Genomic DNA, 23,069 nt, shown 5'->3' with positions numbered 1-23,069 from the left:
TTAAGTGCTAAAAAATAATGTTGAATTATAATGTTTTTTGTTGATGTGCGTTGGCAAGAACACAGAGTAGGTTAAATTTGCTTCAAGGTTTGTGGATGTTAGTAATAAAGATTTTAAAGGGAAGAAAATGTTCACTGCCTGACCTGGTAAAGTATTTCCAGCACCTGGTAAGTAATCTAAGGTCCAAGTAGATTTTTAAAAGACATTTGCAAATTGGAAACCATGTACTTTGCATTTGAATATCACAAGCTTTCCATTAACATTGTGCCTCCTTTTGACCATGAAACCATTTGCAGTCTTTTCTTTCTTGAAGAACGAAATTGGTCAATTGTTTCCAGGATTGCATTTGTGATTAAAACAGCAGTATCTGTTACTGCAGACATCTTTTTAACGGCTGGAAGTTGTTCAACATTTATGCAATGATTACTCTAGTTCTAAATATCAGTAGCCTTTATAATCAAAATCATAAATATTTTCCAAATTAGCGAGCCCTTTACATCTCTTTGCTAGTCCAGCTATTGATTGCTGAAAGGTATTTAGAATTTAAATCTAATTATTAAAAAGACGAAAAAGCCCATTTCATTTATTAAAACAACTCAACAGAGAAGAAAAATAAAGAATGTTCTGCTCATAAAAATCAGTTGTTTCTGCCAAACTTTCAACCTGGAATAAAATGTTTTATTTAAAAAAATAAGCACTTCCTACCTCCAATCAAATCTCACTGTAACAGAATGTTTTGCTAACCTCCCCTAATAACACGATTTACTTCCTAAAGTTGGGATAGGCAGTTGAAGCCGAGACCTTGAATAGGATTAAACAAGGTTGAATAAGGATGAGAATCTAAAAAAAATGGTTACTGAGGGTATTAGAGCCCAATGTTCATAAATTCTAGGAGCAAATTAGGCCATTTGGCCCATCAACATCCTATTTTCCTGCCTTCGCTCTATCGCCCCTGACTAATCAAGAATCCTGTCAATCTCCACCTTCAAAAATAAGCATTGATGGTTGATGGTGTCTGTGCAATGAATTCCACAGATTCACCACCCTCTGGCTATACAAACTCCTCATCTCCTTTCTAAAGGTACGTCCTTTTATTCTGAGGTTATGACCTCTGGTCCTAGACTCTCCCACATGTATCATGATACATATACTTGTATACATGTGTACATATGCACTATTACAATGTATTACAATTCAAAGTTTCATTGAGGTTTGTCTTATCATAATTTGGGTGGAGTGAACCATAAAAAAAAGTCATTTAGTTTGATTACAGTGCTGTGTTAACCTATTTAAGTAAACACTTCATCAGCAGTCATCTCTAAGCTCCCTTTAAAAGGTGACCTGCTTTGCAATCTCTCCCAGTTTCCTAACCTTGTGGGCTTTGTCCACTCTTTGGTCGGATACCTGGTTGAAGCTGCCTGTTGTCAGCTCAGAGTGAATTTTCAAAGTGGCAGCTACGAATGAGACAACGTATCCTTTTGAGTTGCATGTCGAATATGTATAAAATAAATCATAACCACCTACTGTGAGATTTTCTTCATAGTACAAACTAGTTTGGGGTAAAGCTGTGAGATTCAGAGGTCACATAGTGAAGACACTCTTCTGGATGAATGAATATTGCCCAGAAACACAAGAACCCCCCTTCTCCCGTATCCAGTAACGTGCATCTTACTCACTCCCCCCCCCCCCCCTCCCCCCCCGATTTTGGATTGTGTTACTTAACATTTTTAAATTTTTTTAAATTCACCACATCTGTGTGTCTTTTGGTTGGGAAGAGCAAGCAAATGGAAGTGATTCATGTATTTATCAGGAATTGGTGAGTACTTAAAAAAAAACCCCAAAAAAACTCTTGTGCGCCATCCTCCATGAAGGTGTGGCGTGCATTGTCTACCAACTGGTTAAGCTAGTGTACCTCAAACTAGGATCCGGGGAAGTCTCATCATTACATTGTCCTCAGCTTGATGAGGAGTCTCAACCCGAAATGTCACCTATTCCTTTTCTCCAGAGATGCTGCCTGACCCGCCGAGTTACTCCGACACGCCGTGTCTATCTTTGCATTGTCCTTATTAGGACCTTTAGTCTGCCCCCTTCACCGTGATGGTAATGCACAGCTAACATTGAAAACTGACTAGATGATTCTTCTTGGGAAAATAAATAGTTTTTTCCTCTGGATATAATTTATAAAATACATTTTTTTCGTGTAATAAGCTATTTGGACAACAGAATAGATTTCCAGGATATTTCTGCACTAGAACCTGCGGAGAGACAGAAAATACTAATTGTTTGGAAATATAATATTGTATTAAAAATCCAGTTTTTTTTGGCTTATAACAACTTATTCAAACAACAATATCCAATTCCCTTTTTTTCCAAAGGAACCATAAAAATTCTTGATTTTTGTTTCCACACACAAGCCTAACCTCGATAGAAACCAACTCTATAAGAATGCAAATCTGAAGGAAATAATATTGCATTGTTCTAATATCTATTAGCATTGATAAGGTTATGTGATGTTCAGCCATGGAAACGTAATTCTTTTAAAGCAAATGTTTTTTGTTATGTACAATGGTCGGTGTGTTAGAAACCCTGTACTCTAATTGATGCCAGTATCCTACTCATTCATTCATAACGCACTAGTGCAAAGAATTGTGCAGTAGACTTTCCAACTCCAAAGCTGCCCTGCTTTAGGAAGATGATCTTGTTTGTGTGATGCCGGCAGCTGTTGACATTAAGTTCATTTAGAGTCTGTTAGTGTCAGTGGCGGTATAGATTTTGTCCTCCTTGTCTATTTTCATCTCTTCTTGGAAGAATATGTAACCAACAAAAAAAAATATATCTGCCATTTGGATCCAGAACAGAAAGATTCAAACCCATCCGGTACTTGGTTTTGGTTCTTCCTGTGTCAGAAGTCTGAAAGAATTGCTTGGACTTGTCGGCTGAGGGCACTGACCCAGCACAAAACAAAACTCCATTTTCCTTGTTTGTCCTATCAAACGTCATCAGAGAGTATTGCCGTAGAGCAAGCGGTAGGACAGAGCGATGTGGTATATGGCGCTGGAGGAGTTGACACTCGCCAGGTAGAGGTATGGCTAATATGAGTTAGTCAGCAGTCTGAGTGATGGCTATACCACTGTACACACAGTGTTCAGTGTTGTGTCAAACCTCACAGCCTTCGCCTCGGTGGGCTTTAAGTTAGTATCATACATTGGATTTTCAAAGGAAGCCTGTCCATTTGTGTTCTCATGGCCAACATAGCCATTATATTGTACTTTTGGTCTTGTTCTGGAAGGAATAGAAACAAAAACATCAAGTTTTTTTTTAACATTAACTCTCCAAACAGTGTATAGTAGGTCAAGATGGAAAGGACCTGTCATTCTACTCTATTCAACTCTATAAGAATGCAAATCTGAAGGAAATAATATTGCATTGTTCTAATATCTATTAGCATTGATAAGGTTGTTCTTCCTGTGTCAGAAGTCTGAAAGAATTGCTTGGACTTGTCGGCTGAGGGCACTGACCCAGCACAAAACAAAACTCCATTTTGAACTCCATGGGTATCGCCTCAGCGCAGAGGGAGAAGAGGAGGGAAGAGACAGCAACCCTAAGACTTTTGCCTCCATCACAGTGAGGAGGTGCCTGGTGAACTCACTATGGTGGATGTTAATTTGTGTTTATTGTGTGTTGTTTATTATTACATGTATGGCTGCAGGCAACGACATTTCGTTCAGACCGAAAGGTCTGAATGACAGATAAAGGATTCAATTCAATTCATTTCATAACGGACCTCTCTCCAAAGGATCTGTTACCCAATCCAGAGAGATTATTACTTGGTCTGGATCACCCTGATGGCTGACCAAATTCAAGACCCAAAACTGTATGATCTCTGTTTACCGTAGCATTGATGTCCACTATTCAATGTATTGTATCAAAATTGCATTTGCTTCACACGTAAAAACACTTTTGAAATCATTGCATTTAATTTTTGTTTCGTGCACACCTCGTGGCTCAATTGAGAAGTATTAACAGGGGCGGATTTGCAACATCAGAGACCTGGGTTTGGTGCTGTCTGCACGGAGTTTGTATGTCCTCCATGTGACCGCATGGGTTTTCTCCGGGTGCTCCGGTTTACTCCCACACTCCAAAGACATACATGTGTTTAGGTTAATTGGCTTCTGTAAATTTAAAATGGTTCCTAATGTGTAGGATTGTGTTAGTGTATGGAGTGATTGCTGGTCGGCGTGGACTTGGTGGGCCGAAGGGCCTGTTTCCACGCTGTATCTCTAAACAGAGCAACAAATTTTTGGTTCATAAGGTCATATGGAATAGGAGTAGAATTAGGCCATTTGCCAATCGAGTCTACTCCACCATTTAATCATTGCTGATCTATCTCTCCCACCTAACCTGCCTTCTCCCCATAACCTCTGACACCTGTACTAATCAAAGTCGAGTCGGGTAACAATAATCAAACACAAAATGGGAATGAATGATTTGGTAAAGGTGCACAAGATAAGCCAAATGCACTAGTTCCTTCGTTAGCTTGGGGTAAATGGACTGGTGCCAAGGAGTGGGGCCCAGTTGGGTGCTGATTACAGCTTGCCTCAGTCTTCCTGGGAAGAGGAGGGGGTTTTGATGCTTCTGCTTGCTTCAAGTGACCCCTGCATGAAGATGCACATGTGTGGAAGTCAGGTGAGGATGGTCTGGGCTCTCGTGTGATGACCCCCATGATGGAATAATCTACCAGCACTCACCGTCTAGGCTTACACATGAAGAATGGCCACTTGGGCAAGGTACTAGAAGGCTGCCGACGCCTATGGAAGCGTACCCCTGTATGAGTCACCGTCCTCGGGAGAGGATAGAAAAGAAAAGCAGAAGATTGGGTGGGGAGCAAGAAGGAATTTACTAACAGTGTTACACAAAGTATGAACGGCAAAATATTTTACTGTGGAACGAAAACGCAATACGGCATGGTGTTAAAAGTGACTCCTTGTGTTACAGGTTCACGTGGAGTCATACATCATGGAAACGGGCTCTTCGGCCCAACTCGTCCATGCCGACCAAGAAGCTAGTCCCATTTGCCTGCGTTTGGCCCGGAACCATGTTCTCAAGAAAGGAGGAACTTTTTTTTTAGGTTAGTGATAATCAATAATGATTGATTTTATCGCCTACCTTCCTTGCGCACATGGGAGAGCTGTTTACCTGCGTGAAAATCCGAACTAGCAGCTTCAAGAAATGCCATGTTTCAGTTTAGTTTACTGTCATGTGTACCGAGGTACATTGAAAATGTATGATTATTGATGATTGTAATCAAGCCGTCCACAGTGTTCAGATATAGGATAAAGGGAATAATGTTTAGTGTAAGGTAAAGTCCAATTAATGATGGTCTTTAAGGATCTCCAATGAGGTAGATGGTAGGTCTGGACCTAGTTTTGGTGATAGGACGGTTCAGTTGCTTGATAACAGCTGGGAAGAATCTATCATGTGTTTTCACACTTCTGTACCTCTTGCCTGATGGGAGTGACCGGTGCTTGACCGGTGCTGGAGGCCTTGCGGAGTGTAGATGGAGTCAATGGAAAATAATGAATTAGTGCATGTACCAAGTTGGATCAAATGTCACTTTAGATATTTGTAAAAACTCATGGGCTGTTTTGAATCTGAGGTAATCCTCTAGTAAGTTTTCACCCTGCATGTTATGATACCAGTATCTCAATCAACCAGCAATAATCTCTAACATTATAAATAGCTAGATTAATGTAAATTACACCAGTGAGACCCTGAGATTAGAACACACGGTTGCGCAGCAGTAGAGTTGCTGCCTCACAGCACCAGAGTGTTTGATCCTGACCACAGGTGCTGTCCGGACGTAACCCCCATGACCGTGTGGGTTTTTCTCCCACATTCCAAAGATGTGTAGGTTAATTGCTTCGGTAAATTGTCTCTAGAGTGTAGGATAGAACTAGTATAGGGATGATTGTTGGTCGGTGCTGAAGAGTTGTTTCCAGGCTGTATCTCTAAACTAAACTACAACTTTATGTGCTACTCACAAAGCAATATATAAAGAGTGGAGAGGAAGAAGGAATTTACTTTTTTCCACTTTGTTTCTATCAAAGGATAGGAATTTGCCCTCATTTTTACAAGACCAACACAGTCGTATGGAAAGTGGATGGACAGTGTGACAAAGTTGCCACTGCAGTCCTTGTGCAGCACTAACAACTGGAAGAAACTTTTTTTCTCTCAAAAGCCAAGAATAGAATTAATTATAAAAAGTCCCAAGAGCATATTTGTAAGTAAAGCCTGTGACAGAGTCTAGGACTGATGCTTGTGTTCTTTATATAGCGCAAGATCTGACTGCAGTTTGAGTCATACAGCACGGAAATACTCCCTTCAGCCCAACTCGTCCATGCAGATCAACATGTCCCATCTACACTAGTCCCACATTTGGTCTATATTCCTCTAAACCTTTCTTATCCACGCACCTGTTCAAATGTTGTGATAGTATCCACCACCCTCCGTGAGATAAAGTTGCCCCTTGGGTTCCGATTAACTCTTACCCCTTTCACATTAAATACATGTCGTCTTGTTCTTAATTCCCCTACTCAGGGTAAAATACTCTATTCACCCTACCCATTCCTCTTCTGATTGTATACTCTTGTGTAAGATCACCCTTTGGCTACCTGTGCTCCATGAAATAAAGTCCTAACCTGTTCAACGTCTCCCTAGAGCTCAAGTCCTGCCAGCATCATCGTAAGTTCTCCCTGCACGCTTTCCAGCTTAATGACATTTTGCTTCTTTAATTTCTAATTATTTTCCTTGGACAACCGCAGAAATTAGGGTATGTCAATGTAAATAAATTCAGATGTTGTAATGTCTGCATCGGTTATTGTGGAGTTCTAGAATTGTCAGCTTTGGGGATCGAGGGTGGGGGAAGATTATCTCTGTTTATTCCATTAGTGGAATTGAGAACTAAGTACTACTGAAATTCCATGGCAAACAAGAAAAGCCTGAGGAAGAGTCAAAGACTAGAGGGCATAGCTTTAGACTGAAAGGGGTAAAGTATAAAAAGAGGTGAGCGGGACAAGTTTTTTTTTTTTACACATACTAGTGGGTGCCTGGAATAATATACTGCCAGGGTGGTGGCGGAGGCAGATACGATAGTGGTGTTTAAGAGGCTTTTAGATATGCAGGTCTAACTTGATATCATGTATGGCAAGAAGATTGTGGACCGAAACATCTGTTCCTGTGCTGTATTGGTCTTATTTTGGTTGGATTTGTTGTGCACATTCTGAAGGCAAGGGTATGGAGGAAGCCATTTTTAAAATTTGTAATAGGTTACTTGGACAGCTGGTTAAATACTGTTCTAATTCCAGAAATTCCAGGTTTCTGCACCATCTTCCAATCATGAATCGATGAAGGGTTAGCAATGTATCAGCCTACCTCGAGTAAGGTATATAGGCAGTAATTCTGGGGAGTTAGCTCACTCCACACCAGTCTGATTCTCGGTTTGGTCACCCTCTGCCAATTTTTCATTATAAATGAACAGTGATTTGTGTTGTGCGTGTGACAATTACTCTTCTAAAGTTCCTCACAACTGGGAGAGTCCAGGACCAGATGCTATAGCCTCAGAATAAAGGACATACCATTCAACAGCAGGTTAGAGGGTGGTGAATCTGTGAAACTCATTGCCACAGATGGCTATGGAGGCCAAATCAATGGATATTGTTAAGGTGGGGATTGATAGATTCTTGATTGGTAGGGGTGTTGGAGTTATGGGGAGAAGGCAGGAGAATGATGTTGAGAGGAAAAGATAGATCAGCCATGATTGAATTATGGGCTGAATGGCCTAATTCTGCTCCTATAGCTTAAGAGCAAAGACCTTAAGTTATTTAAACACGGTACTGGATCTGATCAACTCTTCATTTTGATTATTATTGTGAGATTGTTCAGTGGATTAAATGAACAGTGACTTGTATGTCCGTGAGACAATTACTCTTTTAAAGTTAATCAGCTGTGTACTGGGTTTTAACAACTCTCCATTGATTTATATTGTTAGTTTGGTCAAAATATTTGCTTGGTGTGGGGGCAAGCTAAACTATAACTGCCAAAGTTGGGGAACCTGGAAGTTGGCAGTAAATCACATTCTGACCGATGGCATATTGGGATTCAATAGGATGAATCTTGTACACAACATGACGTTCATGTTAAACTCTATACTCTTCTAGAGGTGGCTATCTCGTGAGAGAAGGATGCAAAATGTTTCACCTGTGTTTGTAGAGGTAAAAAGCAAATCCTGCCAGAATGAGGGCAAAGAAGGGGACCAGGATGGCAGCTGCTACTGAACTGCTGCTTGTGCCGTAGTAATAATTAGACTTGTCCTGCGATCCGCCTGGCGGTCCTGAAAGGGAGAAAAAAGAGTTAGTGGGTCAAAGTCACAGGCTGGGGTTGGAGCTGAGGGGGGGGGAATGGAAAGAGCAAGATCAATGGCCATTTATTGTCGCATGCGCAATGATTTTTTTGTTGTTGTCTATGTTTTTGTCATGTGTACTGAACATTTGTTGCATGTGAAAGACAATAAATGATTACAATCAAGCCATCCACAGTGTACAGATACATGATAAAGGGGATAACTGTGCAAGGTCAAATTGTGTAAGAAGGAACTGCAGTTGTTGGTTTACACCATAGACACAAAATACTGGAGTAGCACAGCAGGTCAGGCATCATCTCTGGAGAAAAGGAATAGGTGACGTATCAGGTCGAGACCCTTCTTCAGACTCGGGGGGAAGGGGGGGGGGGAACTAGAGGTGTGAAAAGAACAAATCAAAGATGGTTTGGGGGGTCTCCAATGAGGTAGATAGTAGCTCAGGAACACTCTGTAGTTGTTGGTCGGATGGTTCCGTTGCGACAAACTGTCCCTGAATATGGAGGTGCACATTTTCACACTCCTGGACCTCTTGCCTGATGGGAGAGGGAGTGGCCAGGATCATAAGTGATGGGAGCAGGTAGGCCATTCGGTCCATCAAGTCTACTCTGTCATTCAATCATGGTTGATCTATCTCTCCCTCCTAACCCCATTCTCCTGCCTTCTCCCCATAACGCCCTGACACCTGTACTAATCAAGAATCTATCTATCTCTGCAATAAAAATATCCATTGACCTGGCCTCCACAGCCGCCTGTGGCAAAGAATTCCACAGATTCACCATCCTCTGACTAAATAAATTCTCCTTCATCTCCCTCTTAAAGGAATGGGGTGCAGATTTCAGTAAAGTGTTGCCATAAATAAGCACATTCCCCAATTAGCAAAGTGTACATAAGTAATCCACTAAAATCGCATGCAAGAAACACCAGATTACGGGTTATTGAGGAAGAGTGGTCAAAGAGTGAGAGCATCACATTCACCAACCTTGTCTCTGAAAGCCAAATTGCCGGAAGTCTTTGCCTTGAACGAACCCCTGGTAGACAAAAGTCCCTTCGGGTTCAGCGGATACCTAAATGTAATAGTCAATATTTTAGAGGCATGGAGTTACACAGCGTGGAAACAGGCCTTTCGGCCTAACTTGCCCACACCGACTAACATGTCCCACCTGCCCACATCTCTAAAACCTACCCTGTCCTTGTAACCCTCTAACTGTTTCTTAAATGTTGTGATAGCACCAACCTCAACTACCCCCTCTGGCAGCTCGTTCCATACACCCTCCATCCTTTGTGTGTAAAAAAAGGTTATTCCCTCAGGTTCCAATTAAATCTTTCCCCTCTCACCTTAAACCTGAGTCGTCTGGTTCTGGATTCCCCACCTCCGGGCGAGAGACTGTGCGTTTTTAGCGGATCTATTCTTCTCATGATTTTATACACCTCTATAAGATTAATACTCATCCTCCTGCGCTCCAAGGAAAAAAGTACTAGCCTGCTCAACCTCTCCCTACAGCTCAGGCCCTCGAGTCCTGGCAATATCCTCGTAAGTTTTTTCTGCACCATTTCTCCTATAACGAGGTGCACACAACTCTAAATGCGGACTCACCAATGTCTTATTCAATTGCAACATGATCTCCCAACTTCTATACTTAATACTCTTTAAGTATTTTATTCAACTCTCAATATTTTAAGATGTTTGGATTCTCGATGGAACCATTTGTTGTGTAAAAGATTATTTTGACTTTTAAATTGACACTTCTGTTCTCCTGTGCTGCATTGATTCATACACAGACACCTACTTAAAACTAACTTCTGACAGTCAATGAAATCTGAAGTCCAGCCACGGACCATTGCCAGCTTTCATAATTGCAGAGGATCCCAACATCAAGGTGCACGTGTCCTATGATGTAATGGTCGACCGCATCAGAAGTGGAGAAGACTTGACTAATATTTAAATTTCTCAGCACAGTGCTGCAAGGCCATAAAATAATCTCTTCTGTAGCTGATTAATTCAATCACTGACTGGGACATAATGTTCATAAGTTCTAGGTGCAGAATTAGGCCATTTGGCCCATTGTCTACTCCACCATTCAATCATGGCTGATCTATCTTTCCCTCTCACCTGCATTCTTCTCATAACTCCTGACACCATTACCAATCAAGAATCTGTAAATTTCCACTTTTAAAATATCCATAGACTTGGCCTCTGTGGCAATGAATGCCACAGATTCACCACCCTGTGACTAAAGAAATGTCTTCCTCATTTTCTTTCTAAAAGCATATCTTTTTATTCTGAGGCTGTGCCCTCTGTTTTTTTCCACATCCACTCAATTCAGGCCTTTCACTATTCAATAAGATATCCACTCATAATAAGTCTTCATGGTACAGCTCCACTTTAAGTAAAATACTGAACCATTAAGAGACACAGGACTTTACAGATGCTGAAAAATTGCAACAGTGCAAGAGATATATCTGTATAGGCAAAGCAATGTCAATATTTTACATCAGGTCTGCTTATGCTTTTAACATGCAACATTTAAGAAAATCTTGCTTGCATTTGATTGCCAAATAATTGGGGAACTGATGGGTTTGAAGAAATTATGTACTTACATGACCATCCAAAGCCCAGTTATCATTTCTGAACTTGCTCACAAAGATCTCAATAGGTCCTTTAATCTGATACACCTTTAAATAAAGTCGAGTCTCTTCCCTTTTATAGATTCCTGCAAGAAGAAACACAGTGGTCGGATACGAAGTGCATGCTATTTTCACTACAAGTAAATTAAAGACAATTCATTCTCCAGTAAGACCAGCATTTATTTCGGGCACCTTAAGAAGATGGTGGTGACCCCAACTGCAGTGCTTCAGGTGAATGCCCTCTCACTACAGGGGAATCCAGATAGTGTTTGACTTTGCTTTAAAGATACAGCGTGGAAACAGGCACGATCCTACACAACAGGAACAATTTACAATTTTACACAAGCCAATTAACCTACAAACATTTGGAGCGTGGGAGGAAACCGGAGCACCCAAAGAAAACCCACGTGGTCACAGGGAGAAGATGCAAACTCCGTACAGACAGCTCCAGTAGTCAGGATTGAACCAGGGACTCTGGTGCTGTAAGCCAGCAGCTCTACTGCTGCCCCACCGTGACCTAGGCGGTGAACGTGTAGGTGGTATTATTTCCAGGCAGATGAAACTCTTGTCCTCCTTGGCAACGTGGATCACGATTGATAGAGTAAACGGGATGAGCAGCTGTGTGCTGGGGGAATGTGATGGAATATCCATTACCTTTGTCCTGGATGGCATTAAGCTTCCTGATTGTTCCTAGAGTTGCTCACAGCAATGCCTGTGGAGAGTATGCCACAAACGTCAGACTGGTGCCTTGCAAATGGTGTGAAGGCTTTGCATCACAAGAAGGTGAGTCATTAGTGACAGGATACCCAGCCTCTGAGCTATCGTAGCCATGGTTTAGAGATGCAGTGCGGAAACATGCCCTTCGCCTCACCGAGTCTGTGCCAACCAATATTCACCTTGTACACTAGCACTATCCGACCAGAGCCAATTAACTTGCAAATCTGCAGAACGATGGAGTGTGGGAGGAAACCGGAGAACCCAGAGAAAACCCACTCTGGTCCTGGACTCTTCCACTCTATTCAGTAAGTTTCAATGAGGTCCCCCCTCATTTTTCTAAACTCCAGCGAGTACAGGCCCAGTTGCCATCAATCGCTCACCGTCACCATCGATGAGTAAATGAACTGGACCATGACATAAATAGCATAGCCACAAGTGGTGGTCTGGTCTGAGGCTGGGTATACTGCAGTGAGTAACTCACCATCTGGCACATTAGAAACTTACCACCATCTGCAAGGAACAAATCGTAAAATGGAATGTGTTCCAATGGTCTGATGCAGCTGCAATTACTCAAAGGTTGGACACCATCCAGGATGACCCCAAAACCATCTTAAACATCCACCAATGCATGGTGGCTAGAGTGCATGTACAATTTACCAAATATGTTGCAGCTACTCATCCAGGCGACTCCATCAAGATCTCTACCTGAGGAGGACAGGGCCTGGGCACATGTTAACACCTTCATCTCCCTAACCAAGTCCCATTTCATCCTGATTTTGGAAAGACACTAAATACTGCAGTAACTCAGTGGGTCGAGCAGCATATCCGGAGAAAAGGAATAGATGATGTTTCGGGTCGGACCCTTCTTCAGACTGGAAGTCATAGTTGAGTTGAGGTGGGAGAAACAGGAGCGAGAAAAGACCAGAACAAACCAGGGCTGGCAACAGGTGACCACAGGAAGGGTGGAGTCCATAATGGCCCATTGTTGGCTGGGGAAGAGGTGCTAGTATAGATGTGGAAATGCATTGTGTAGGAAGGAACTGCAGATGATGGTTTAAACCAAAAATAGACACACAAAGTTGGAGTAACTTAGTGGGTCGGGCAGCATCGCTGGAGAAAAGGAATAGGCTACGTTTCAGGACTGAAAACGGATCTCAACCCGAAATGTCACCTACACCTTTTCTCCAGAGATGTTGTCTGACCCGCTGGAGTTACTCCAGCATTTTGTCTACCTGTGGAAATACATTGTTGTGTCTTTCTTTATCTTACAACACTCCCCCCCAACATACTATGGGATCCGTCCATTGGAAGTGCCACAGTGATTCATGAAGGTAGCTCACCATCAACATCTCAAGAGCAAGGAAGGAAGGTCCTTTCAACTATGTCTTGAACCCAATAAAGGAATGAACAAATTCACCTGGACATCAGAGACGGTATGGATACTTGTTTAGTTTAGAGATACAGCATGGAAACAGGCCCTTCGGCACACCTACCAGCGATCCCTGCACATTAACACTATCCTACACACACTAGGGGCAATTCACACATACCAAGTATACAAACCCAAGCCAATCAACCTACAAAGCTGTATGTCTTTGGAGTGTGAGAGGAAACAGAAGATCTAGGAGAAAACCCACAATCTCCCATAGCTGGGATTGAACCTGTGTCTCTGGCGCTGCAAGCGCTGTAAGGCAACGACACTACTGCCGTGCCACCGTGCTGGACACTAAACCTCTGAATTTCATTTGGTTACTCCATGATGATTATGAAGAATAAAAACCTACCTGATAGCTTGAGTTCCATGCTACTGTGCTCAATGAATGTAACATTCACTCGACCACTGGATACATTAAAATAATTAACTGTTAGTGTTGCTGGCTGTTTCTTTCCAAGGTATTCATAGAACCCCTTCCAAACAGAATTTTGAGCAAATACATCTGGAGGAACTAAAAGAAACAACGAGATTTTGCATTAGAGAAATCGCATTACCAAGTTCTAGATTTTTTACTTCAGAGATACAGTGTGGAAACAGGCCCTTCGGCCCACTGAGTCTGCACTGACCAGTGATCACCTGTACATTAGCACTATCCTACACATTAGGGGCAATTTAAATAAGCTAATTAACCTACAAGCCTGCATGTCTTTGTGATACCGGAGCACCAAGAGAAATGCACGTGGTGACAGGGAGAACATGGGGTCAAGGAAAGAGCGTTCACTCTGCGTCCCTCTTTCTACCACCACGCACAAGAAGCGCAAGACAGATATAATTGTATGCAGATGCCGAGAAGTGTGATCAGCTTTGGCTGAACAACTTCTAATCTTGTGTGTGGACTCGACAAGAAGAAGGGAGAACATGCAAACTCTGTACAAACAGCACCCATGGTCAGGATTGAACCCGGAACTCTAGCGCTGTAAAGGGCCTGTCCCACTTGCATGCGATTGCATGCGTTTGGCGCGACCAAACGTGGTAGCTTGAGGCGTACGGGCACCGTATGGCCGTGCGGGGCCGGTCCCACGTAGAAGCGCGGAGTTGTTCGGGGCTGGTCCGAGATCGCGCGGGGCTCCGAAAATCTGACAGTGTCCGAAATCTTCGCACAGCCAATGGCCTGTCGGCACAGCAGGCGCATTGCGATCGTACGCAGCGTCTTGATGGCGTACGCCTAGCGCGTGACGTTGCGCGATGACGTCACCGCTCGGCGTTGCGTGATGACGTCACCGCCCGACGCCGTGCGACGCCCAAATTCAGTCGGCCCGCCTCCTGCCCAGCTGATTGGTAAGCATGATGCAAATTATGTCACGCACGTGCAAGTGGGACAGGCCCTTTAGGCAGCAACTCTACCGCTGCGCCACTGTGCAGATCTCATAACTGGGTTTCAGATGGTCATGTAAATGCATCATTTCTTCATACTGATCAGTACCAAAATTATTTTGCATTCAAATCTAATCAGAGGAAGAATTCAGAGACACATATTTCTGTTTGATAAAGGCATGGTTGTGAAGGAGGTGCACTTCCAGCAGTTCCTGGTAATTGATTTTAACATATTTATTGCGTTACAGTTTTCTTCTGTTTGGGCCAAAAGACAAATATTTTTTGAAGTATAGGAAAGGATTATCTGAACCCTCAAGCCTAATTCAGGTATCAGCAAGACCATGAATGATCCTTGATTTCAACTTTTTAATTATTCTCCAGATCTCTTGACGCCTATCAATACCTGCTCTGAAGGCACTCAACAAGCGTGCAGTCACCACAGTCTAACATGGAAGAGCCTAAGGATACAAATGAACACGGAACTGTACAGTACAAAAACAGGCTCTTTGGCCCACAATGTCTGTGCTGAACATGATATCAAAACCATCTCTTATGTGTGCACCTAACCTTTGTACTCCTATCCCTTGCATATCCATATGCCTATCCAAAAATATTTGAAATGCCACTATAGCATATCTGCTTCAACCACAACCCTTGGAATTGTATTCCAGGCACTCATCACCCTCTGTGTAAGAAAAAACAAACTTGTCCCACACAATTCCTTTAACTCAACTTAAAGGTATGTCCTTTAGTGTGGTCATGAAATGGAGAAATTTTCGCCTGATATCAGTCATTATGAATGAGTGACTGCGTCATCCCACCAAGTTCTAAAATCAGAGTCAACTCATTCTCTGTCAGCCCATCATAATGCCTTGTACTTCACTAAGAACACCTCCACTTATTTTAAACTCCAGTGGACCCACCCACTTACAACTTCACTGAATTGCCGCCAAGGCCAGAAATAGACAATGGACATACAACTGTCCAGGTGTAGCTTCACCATATGCAAAAACCACAGTACCTCTTCCTTAATCTATTACTCCTCAACTCATTCACAATAAAGATCAACAGACTATTGCTTTTTCTAATTGTTAAATGGGACTGGAACAATGAAATTCTCACTTGCTGCAGCTTTGCAAGTACATTAAATACAAACAACAAAACAAAGCATACTATGTTATACTAGCTTAACCAAAGTGCTAAAGAGAAACAAGGAGCTGCAGATGTTAGTTCACACAAAAAAAGACACAAACTGCTGGAGTAACTCACCAGTTCAGGCAGCATCTCTGGAGAAATTGGATAGACCATGTTTCAGGTCAAGATCCTTCCTTAAACTGAAGAAGGATCCTAACCTGAAACATCACCTACCAATGTTCTCCAGAGATACAGCCTGACCCACTGATTTACTCCAGCACTTTTTGCATATTTTATTTAACCAAACTCTATCTGGATGTCAACTTTAGTTTTTCTTTTACAAAGGGACCCACATGTGTTAAAGCATCAATATTTATTAGTTTCCTACCAGTTAAAATAAACTGTGCTTCTATTCTTTGTACCAAAATAAATACCTGACATTATCTTCCACCTGAAGATCGTCACAAAAAGCTGAAGTAACTCAGCGGGACAAGCAGCTGTGGAGAGAAGGAATGGGTGACGTTTCGGGTCGAGACTTTTCTTCAGACCACCTTCTCTCCACAACTCCATACTTGCACATTGAGGTAAATTTCCCAGGAATGAAAAAGACTTCAAAAAGTGTTGAACATTGCCCAATCCATCATGGGTACTGATCAAAGGCCTCAAAAAGACAGCCAACATCAACAGTGACCAGTGCCACTTGGCATGAACCTCATGCCTGTCTGCTTCAAATGGATCTTGATTTGGGGGCCTCTAAAATTTAAATTGGCCTGGGCCTCAGTTAATGTATGAGAGGGGCTGGCTAAGGCTGAGGCAGAGGGAGAGACTGTCACACCAGGCCTCCAGTGTGACAGGGACCCAACGGGTCCAGTATGGCAATAAAACACTTGACTCTCTTGAATCCTTTGAACTGAATTTCCTACACATCTTTGCATTGCCAATTAAGCTACAGATGTTGGTCTTATTGTCTGTGATTGACAAGGATAGCACACAGATTGGTCCTGGCTTTTGGGGTCCTTTTGCACCAACACATCAAAATGACAGTCACCCTGTTGTGTAAAGCTTGTTAACATGTGATGTATTGTGTAGAAACAAGCCCTTCAGTCATTACATCCAATCCAAACTTTGTGTCCATAATCTCTCATCACCAGACAATATCCTTCTATTGTGTAGGAAGAACTGCAGATGCTGGTTTAAACTGAAGATAGATACAAAATGCTGGAGTAACTCAGTGGGACCGGCAGCATCTCTGGAGAGAAGGAATGGGTGATGTTTCGGGTTGAGACCCTTCTTCAGACAGTTATTGCAGCATTTTGTGTATATATTTTATTCCTTGGGTATTTAAATGCCTCGTAAATGTGGTAATTATATCTGATTTCACCACCTCCTCTGGCATCAGGTTTGAGATATCAACCATTCACCATTTAAAATGGAGGCAGAGGGCACCCTCCGCAATACTCGAAGATCACTTTGAATAAAGCACCCTCCTCTCAGCTTAATACCACAACACCTTGTTTTTGATCTCCCAGAGAAGAAAGATTATGAATATCTACCTTATCTATGCCTCTTGTCATCTTGTATACCTCTAACATGTTTCCTTTCAGCCCCCTATACTCCAGGGAACACAAGCTGAGCCTATCCACTTTCTCCCCATAACTAAAATTCTTCAATCCAGGCAGCATGGTGCATCTCCTCTGCGCCCTCTCCGTGCAATTATATCCTTCCTCCCTGGTGCAATGACCAGAATTGCACATGATACTGCATGTGTGGCCTCACCAGTATTTTAAGTTCCAACGTCCACATTTATACCGAAGATGGACACAAAATGCTGGAGTAATTCAGCGGGACAGGCATTGTATCTGGAGCAAAGGAATTGATGACGTTTTTGGTCGAGACCACTCTTCAGACTGACCCGCTGTTACTCCAACTTTTTGTATTTGTCTCCTGGATAAACCAACATCTGCAGTTCCTTCCTATTCATCTACATTTATGCCCCTACTTAGAATGTAAGCATGCCAAATGCCTTATTTATCACCCTGTGTTGTGACTTTCATGGAAGTATGGCCATGGACTCCCAGATCGCTGGGCTCATTGACTTTTTTTTGTGCGCTACTGTTTATTGTCCATGTCCTATCCCAATTTGATGTCCCAGAATTCATCATATTGAACTTGCTGCGTTTAAAGTTCTTCTACTAATTATTTACCTAACTCCCATCTAATCTAATCTTGCTGTGGCCTTATACAACCTTCCTAGTTATCCACACCATTTTGCTATCCATTAACAATTCTCATGTCATCGGTAAAACTTAATAATTGTACCTCCCTGCTTACATCCTACTCATTAATATATCTCACAAATAACAAGGGCTCCAGCACTAATCCCTGTGGTACATTACAAGACAGAGACATCCAGTCAAAGAAACATCCTTGACTACCCTCTGTCTCCCATCACCAAGCCAATTCTGGATCCAATTAGCCAGCTTGCCTTGGATCCCATGTGCCATGGCACAATGGCGCAGTGTAGGATAGTGCTAGTGTACGAAGATCGCTGGTCAGCGCAGACTCAGTGGGTTTTAGGGCCTGTTTCTGCGCTGTATCTCTAAACTAATCTAAACTATGCCTTAAGCTTCTGCACAAGACTCTGGACCCTGTCAAATGCTTTCCTAACGTTCATGTGAATAACATCTACTACCATGAATACCATGAATCAAACTAGTGAGGCAGTATTTCTCCTCACAAAGCCACCATTCCTGATCAGTCCCGTCTTTCTAAATACATAAAGCATTTCCCTTAGAATTTTCTCCAATTATTTCCCTACCACTGGCACACAGTTCACTGACCTATAATTACCTGGCTTATATTTGGTCGTCTTCTTGCGTAAAGAAACAGCACTAACTATCCTCCAGTTCTCTGATATCTCATCTGTAGCTAGCAAGGAAACAATAATCGGCATCGGTGCCTGCAATGCCCTCCCTTGCTCTTGTAGCATTCTGCAATCAGTCTCATCCAGTAATGGGGGATTATCTACCCTTATGCATTCCAAGACAAGGTCCCACATAAGAGATTAGTATACAAACTTAAAGCACACGGTATTGGGGGTTCAGTATTGATGTGGATAGAGAACTGGCTGGCAGACAGGAAGCAAAGAGTAGGAGTAAACGGGTCCTTTTCACAATGGCAGGCAGTGACTAGTGGGGTACCGCAAGGCTCAGTGCTGGGACCCCAGCTATTTACAATATATATTAATGATTTGGACGAGGGAATTGAATGCAACATCTCCAAGTTTGCGGATGACACGAAGCTGGGGGGCAGTGTTAGCTGTGAGGAGAATCTAGGAGGCTGCAAGGTGACTTGGATAGGCTGGGTGAGTGGGCAAATGCATGGCAGATGCAGTATAATGTGGATAAATGTGAGGTTATCCACTTTGGTGGCAAAAACAGGAAAGTAGAATTTTATCTGAATGGTGGCCGATTAGGAAAAAGGGAGATGCAACGAGACCTGGGTGTCATGGTAAACCAGTCATTAAAAGTAGGCATGCAGGTGCAGCAGGCAGTGAAGAAAGCGAATGGTATGTTAGCATTCATAGCAAAAGGATTTGAGTATAGGAGCAGGGAGGTTCTACTGCAGTTGTACAGGGTCTTGGTGAGACCACACCTGGAGTATTGTGTACAGTTTTGGTCTCCTAATCTGAGGAAAGACATTCTTGCCATAGAGGGAGTACAGAGAAGGTTCACCAGACTGATTCCTGGGATGTCAGGACTTTCATATGAAGAAAGACTGGATAGACTCGACTTGTACTCGCTAGAATTTAGAAGATTGAGGGGGGATCTTATAGAAACTTACAAAATTGTTCCCGATGTTGGGGAAGTCCAGAACAAGGGGTCACAGTTTAAGGATAAGGGGGAAATATTTTAGGACCGAGATGAGGAAAACATTTTTCACACAGAGAATGGTGAATCTCTGGAATTCTCTGCCACAGAAGGTAGTTGAAGCCAGTTCATTGGCTATATTTAAGAGGGAGTTAGATGTGGCCCTTGTGGCTAAAGGGATCAGGGGGTATGGAGAGAAGGCAGGTACAGGATACTGAGTTGGATGATCAGCCATGATCATATTGAATGGCGGTGCAGGCTTGAAGGGCTGAATGGCCTACTCCTGCACCTATTTTCTATGTTTCTAAGACATCTACAACTTTTTAATACTGACATGCTGTAGACTGTTAACATACCTCTCCTTGAACTCACTATCCTCCACATCTCTCTCGTTGGTGAATACAGACAAGAATTCAAAACCTTGTCCACATCCACTGGTTCTGCACATCGATTAGGCCGATGGTCTTTGAGGATGGCACTGTGGTGCAACAGTGGAGTTGCTGCCTTACAGCGCCAGAGAACTGACTACAGGTGCTGTCTGTACAGAGTTTGTACGATCTCCCTGTGACCGCGTGGGTTTTCCCCATGGTGTTCCATTTGTCTCGCACATTCCAAATACGTGCAGGTCTCGAGGCTAATTGTCTTATGTAAATTATCCCTAGTGTGTAGGATAGAATTAGTGTATGGGGATCACTGGTCAGCCTGGACTCGGTGGGTCGAAGGGCCTGTGTCTCTAAATCAAACCAATCTCTTTACCCAGCTACACGCTTTCTCTTAATACATATAGAATGACTTTGAATACTCCTTAATCTTACCTGCCTGTCTTCATCCGATTTCTTTAATGGTCTCAAACACACTCTCCTGCATCTTTGCTGCTAATTCTGTCTTCAAAATCCTTTATCAGTCTTGACATGCCCATTGCTTTAATAAAATGATGCTAATCCAGAAATGAACACTTTAAAGAGATGAGGTGCCATGTTGCGACTTCTTTAGTAATGGAACCAAGCATTTTCCACACATCTAATACCACACCAACTGGTCCGCAGTTCCTAATTATCTCTCACTAAACTTTCTTGAAATACTTGCCTCCAATCAGCTGAGAATGCAGCCAATCCTCAAATTACAAAAAAAAATGATGATTTCTTGGAAAGCATTTAATTGAGCAACATTTTGTAACATTTCAGTGCAATGCACTTACATGCCGAGGCAAACTATTCTTTACAGCAAAAAAAAAGCTTAATTAATCAAGAACACTACACCAAAGAATCAATGGCAACATAGAAAAAAATCATGTCCAGAATTTGTAAATCGAGGAATACTTGCTTGTCATTCTCAAAACTCAGCACTGATGTACTGTAACTCCTAACTCAGTGACCATCTTTCTTTAGAACTAATTCTAATTCTTTAAATTCTTCCAGTATGTCTCTTTCATTACATTAATTATATTACAGTTGCCATTACCATTACACTTTTGGTTTCTCACTCATTCTGACAAGCTTTCTGAGTCTTTCAGTTTGAATGAATAATACTGATTTAAAGTCTTGGCTTTTTATTTTATCCTCCATTATAATTGTTCGTATCCCGGTCCACGAGACATCAACTTTTGTTTTCATTACTCTTTATGAGAACATAGAATGGGTATGGCAGAAGAATGGGCCCTTCAACCCACCATGTCTACACTGACCATGATGTTGGTCTAAATTAATCCCGTGCACTTAGTCTATGTTGGTCCAGTCCTTACCTATACTTACCTAGAAGCGAGTAGAGGGAGGAAATGGTGCTCTTAAATGTTGCTATCATATCTGCTTCTACCACAAGCGCAGATGGCTGTGGAGGCCAAGTCAACATGTATTTTTAAGGAAGAGATTGACAGATTCTTGAATAATGCAGGTATCAGTGGTTATTAGGGAAAGATAGATCAGCCATGATTGAATGCTGGAGTAGACTTGATGGGCCTAATGGCCTTATTCTGCTCCTATAACATGAACTTATTAAACTACACTGGTAGCACATTCTAGGCACCTATCACTCTGTATAAAGAACTTTGCATTTCCCTCGAACTTCGCCCCTCACACTTAAACCCATGCCCTCTCGTTTTTGTCACTTCCATCCTGAGGAAAAGACTGAATTTCTTTCCTCTTAGATTTGAAAGTGCTTTGGGTGCACCGGATAAAACAGTCTAAATTTGTCCAACCGCGCCTGCCTTATAACGAATGAACTCCAATTCAGTTCATCTTTTGGTGAACCTCTTCTACACCCACTCCAAGGCATCCACATCCTTACTCGAGTGTGGTGACCAGAACTACACACAATACTGTCAATGTGGCCCAGTTATTATATACGCTGGAACATGACTTCATGACTTTTATACTTGATGCCCCAACTGATGAAGACAAGTACACTGTGAATCCCCTTTGCCATCCTATCCAGAAGTGCAGCCACATTCAGGGAGCTATGGAGTTGCACCCCAACTTCTCTCTGTACATGAATCCCCCCAAGGATCTGTCATGTATTGTCTATATTCCTCTAACATTCCACAGTGCAACTCTTCACACTTATCCAGATTAAACTCCATCTGTTATTTCTCGGTCCAAATTTCCAACTAATCCATAACCTGTGGTATCATTTTATAACGGTGATGCGAATCAAATCAACAAATCCACCAATTTTCTTTCTTGCATGCTAGTAGAACAGTTTGCAATTGATTTCTCTGTTTATCTTAAATAACCCCCTTTAGAGATGAAAGCTGATGTGACATGGTTAACAGACATCATCAACTCTTCCCTGCCCTTGAAGTACTGAATGCTGCTGCTTTAAAGTACTAATGTTATGAATTCAGACTGACTTTGCCGATGGCCACAGTTGTGATATCTTAGATTGTTACTTTAGACTTTAGATATACAGTGGTGAAACAGGCCCTTCAGCCCACCGAGTCCGCCACGACCAGCGATCACCCATACACTAGTAGGCGACTCTTTGCGTGCTCGTCACAGAAGTGGATCTGCAATGATGCATTACAATCTCTCCACTCTTTTAAATCTCTACTCCGACAGCAATCTGTACACTGGATGGCACGATTGTAATCCCGTACTATCATTCTGCTGACTAGTTAGCATGCAGCAAAAGCCTATCACTGTACGTCGCAAAACGTGGCACTAAACTAAACTATCCTACATACTAAAGGGGCTGTCCCACTGTACGAGCTAATTCAAGAGCTCTCCTGAGTTTAAAAAAAATCAAACTCGTGGTAAGCAAGTAGAATGTACGTAGCGGGTACATCGGAGCTCGGGACGTCCCTTAGCGGCTCGTAACGCTAACGGCAGGTACTCGGGAAACGCGGTAAGCTCGGAAAGACTCGTGAAGATTTTTCAACATGTTGAAAAAAGACTCGTGAAGATTTTTCAACATGTTCAATGAAAAATCTCCACGAGAGCCTCGAGTACCTATGAGCGGCTATTACCGTAATTCTCCGAGTTCGAATCAGGGGAAACTCGGGAGA

General features: G+C 42.4%; 1 protein-coding gene across 1 annotated transcript in view; it reads right to left on the bottom strand.

Moving 5' to 3' along the window:
* Nucleotides 1–2,282: 2,282 nt before the first annotated feature.
* csmd1 (CUB and Sushi multiple domains 1) overlaps nt 2,283–23,069 on the bottom strand; it is a 501,649-nt gene continuing 480,862 nt past the window's right edge. Inside the window, exons 54-58 of the mRNA XM_033020497.1 lie at nt 13,543–13,704; nt 11,015–11,127; nt 9,396–9,480; nt 8,257–8,389; nt 2,283–3,282 (exon numbers count right to left, since the gene is read on the bottom strand). Of these exons, the coding sequence (XP_032876388.1) occupies nt 3,123–3,282; nt 8,257–8,389; nt 9,396–9,480; nt 11,015–11,127; nt 13,543–13,704 (653 nt within the window). The 3' untranslated portion in view covers nt 2,283–3,122. The remainder of the gene's footprint in view (nt 3,283–8,256; nt 8,390–9,395; nt 9,481–11,014; nt 11,128–13,542; nt 13,705–23,069) is intronic.

The sequence above is a fragment of the Amblyraja radiata genome, chromosome 5, assembly GCF_010909765.2.
Source record: "Amblyraja radiata isolate CabotCenter1 chromosome 5, sAmbRad1.1.pri, whole genome shotgun sequence".
Lineage (NCBI taxonomy): Eukaryota > Metazoa > Chordata > Chondrichthyes > Rajiformes > Rajidae > Amblyraja > Amblyraja radiata.
Note: the sequence above shows the minus strand (reverse complement) of the source record. Positions and strands in the feature narration are given on the sequence as shown.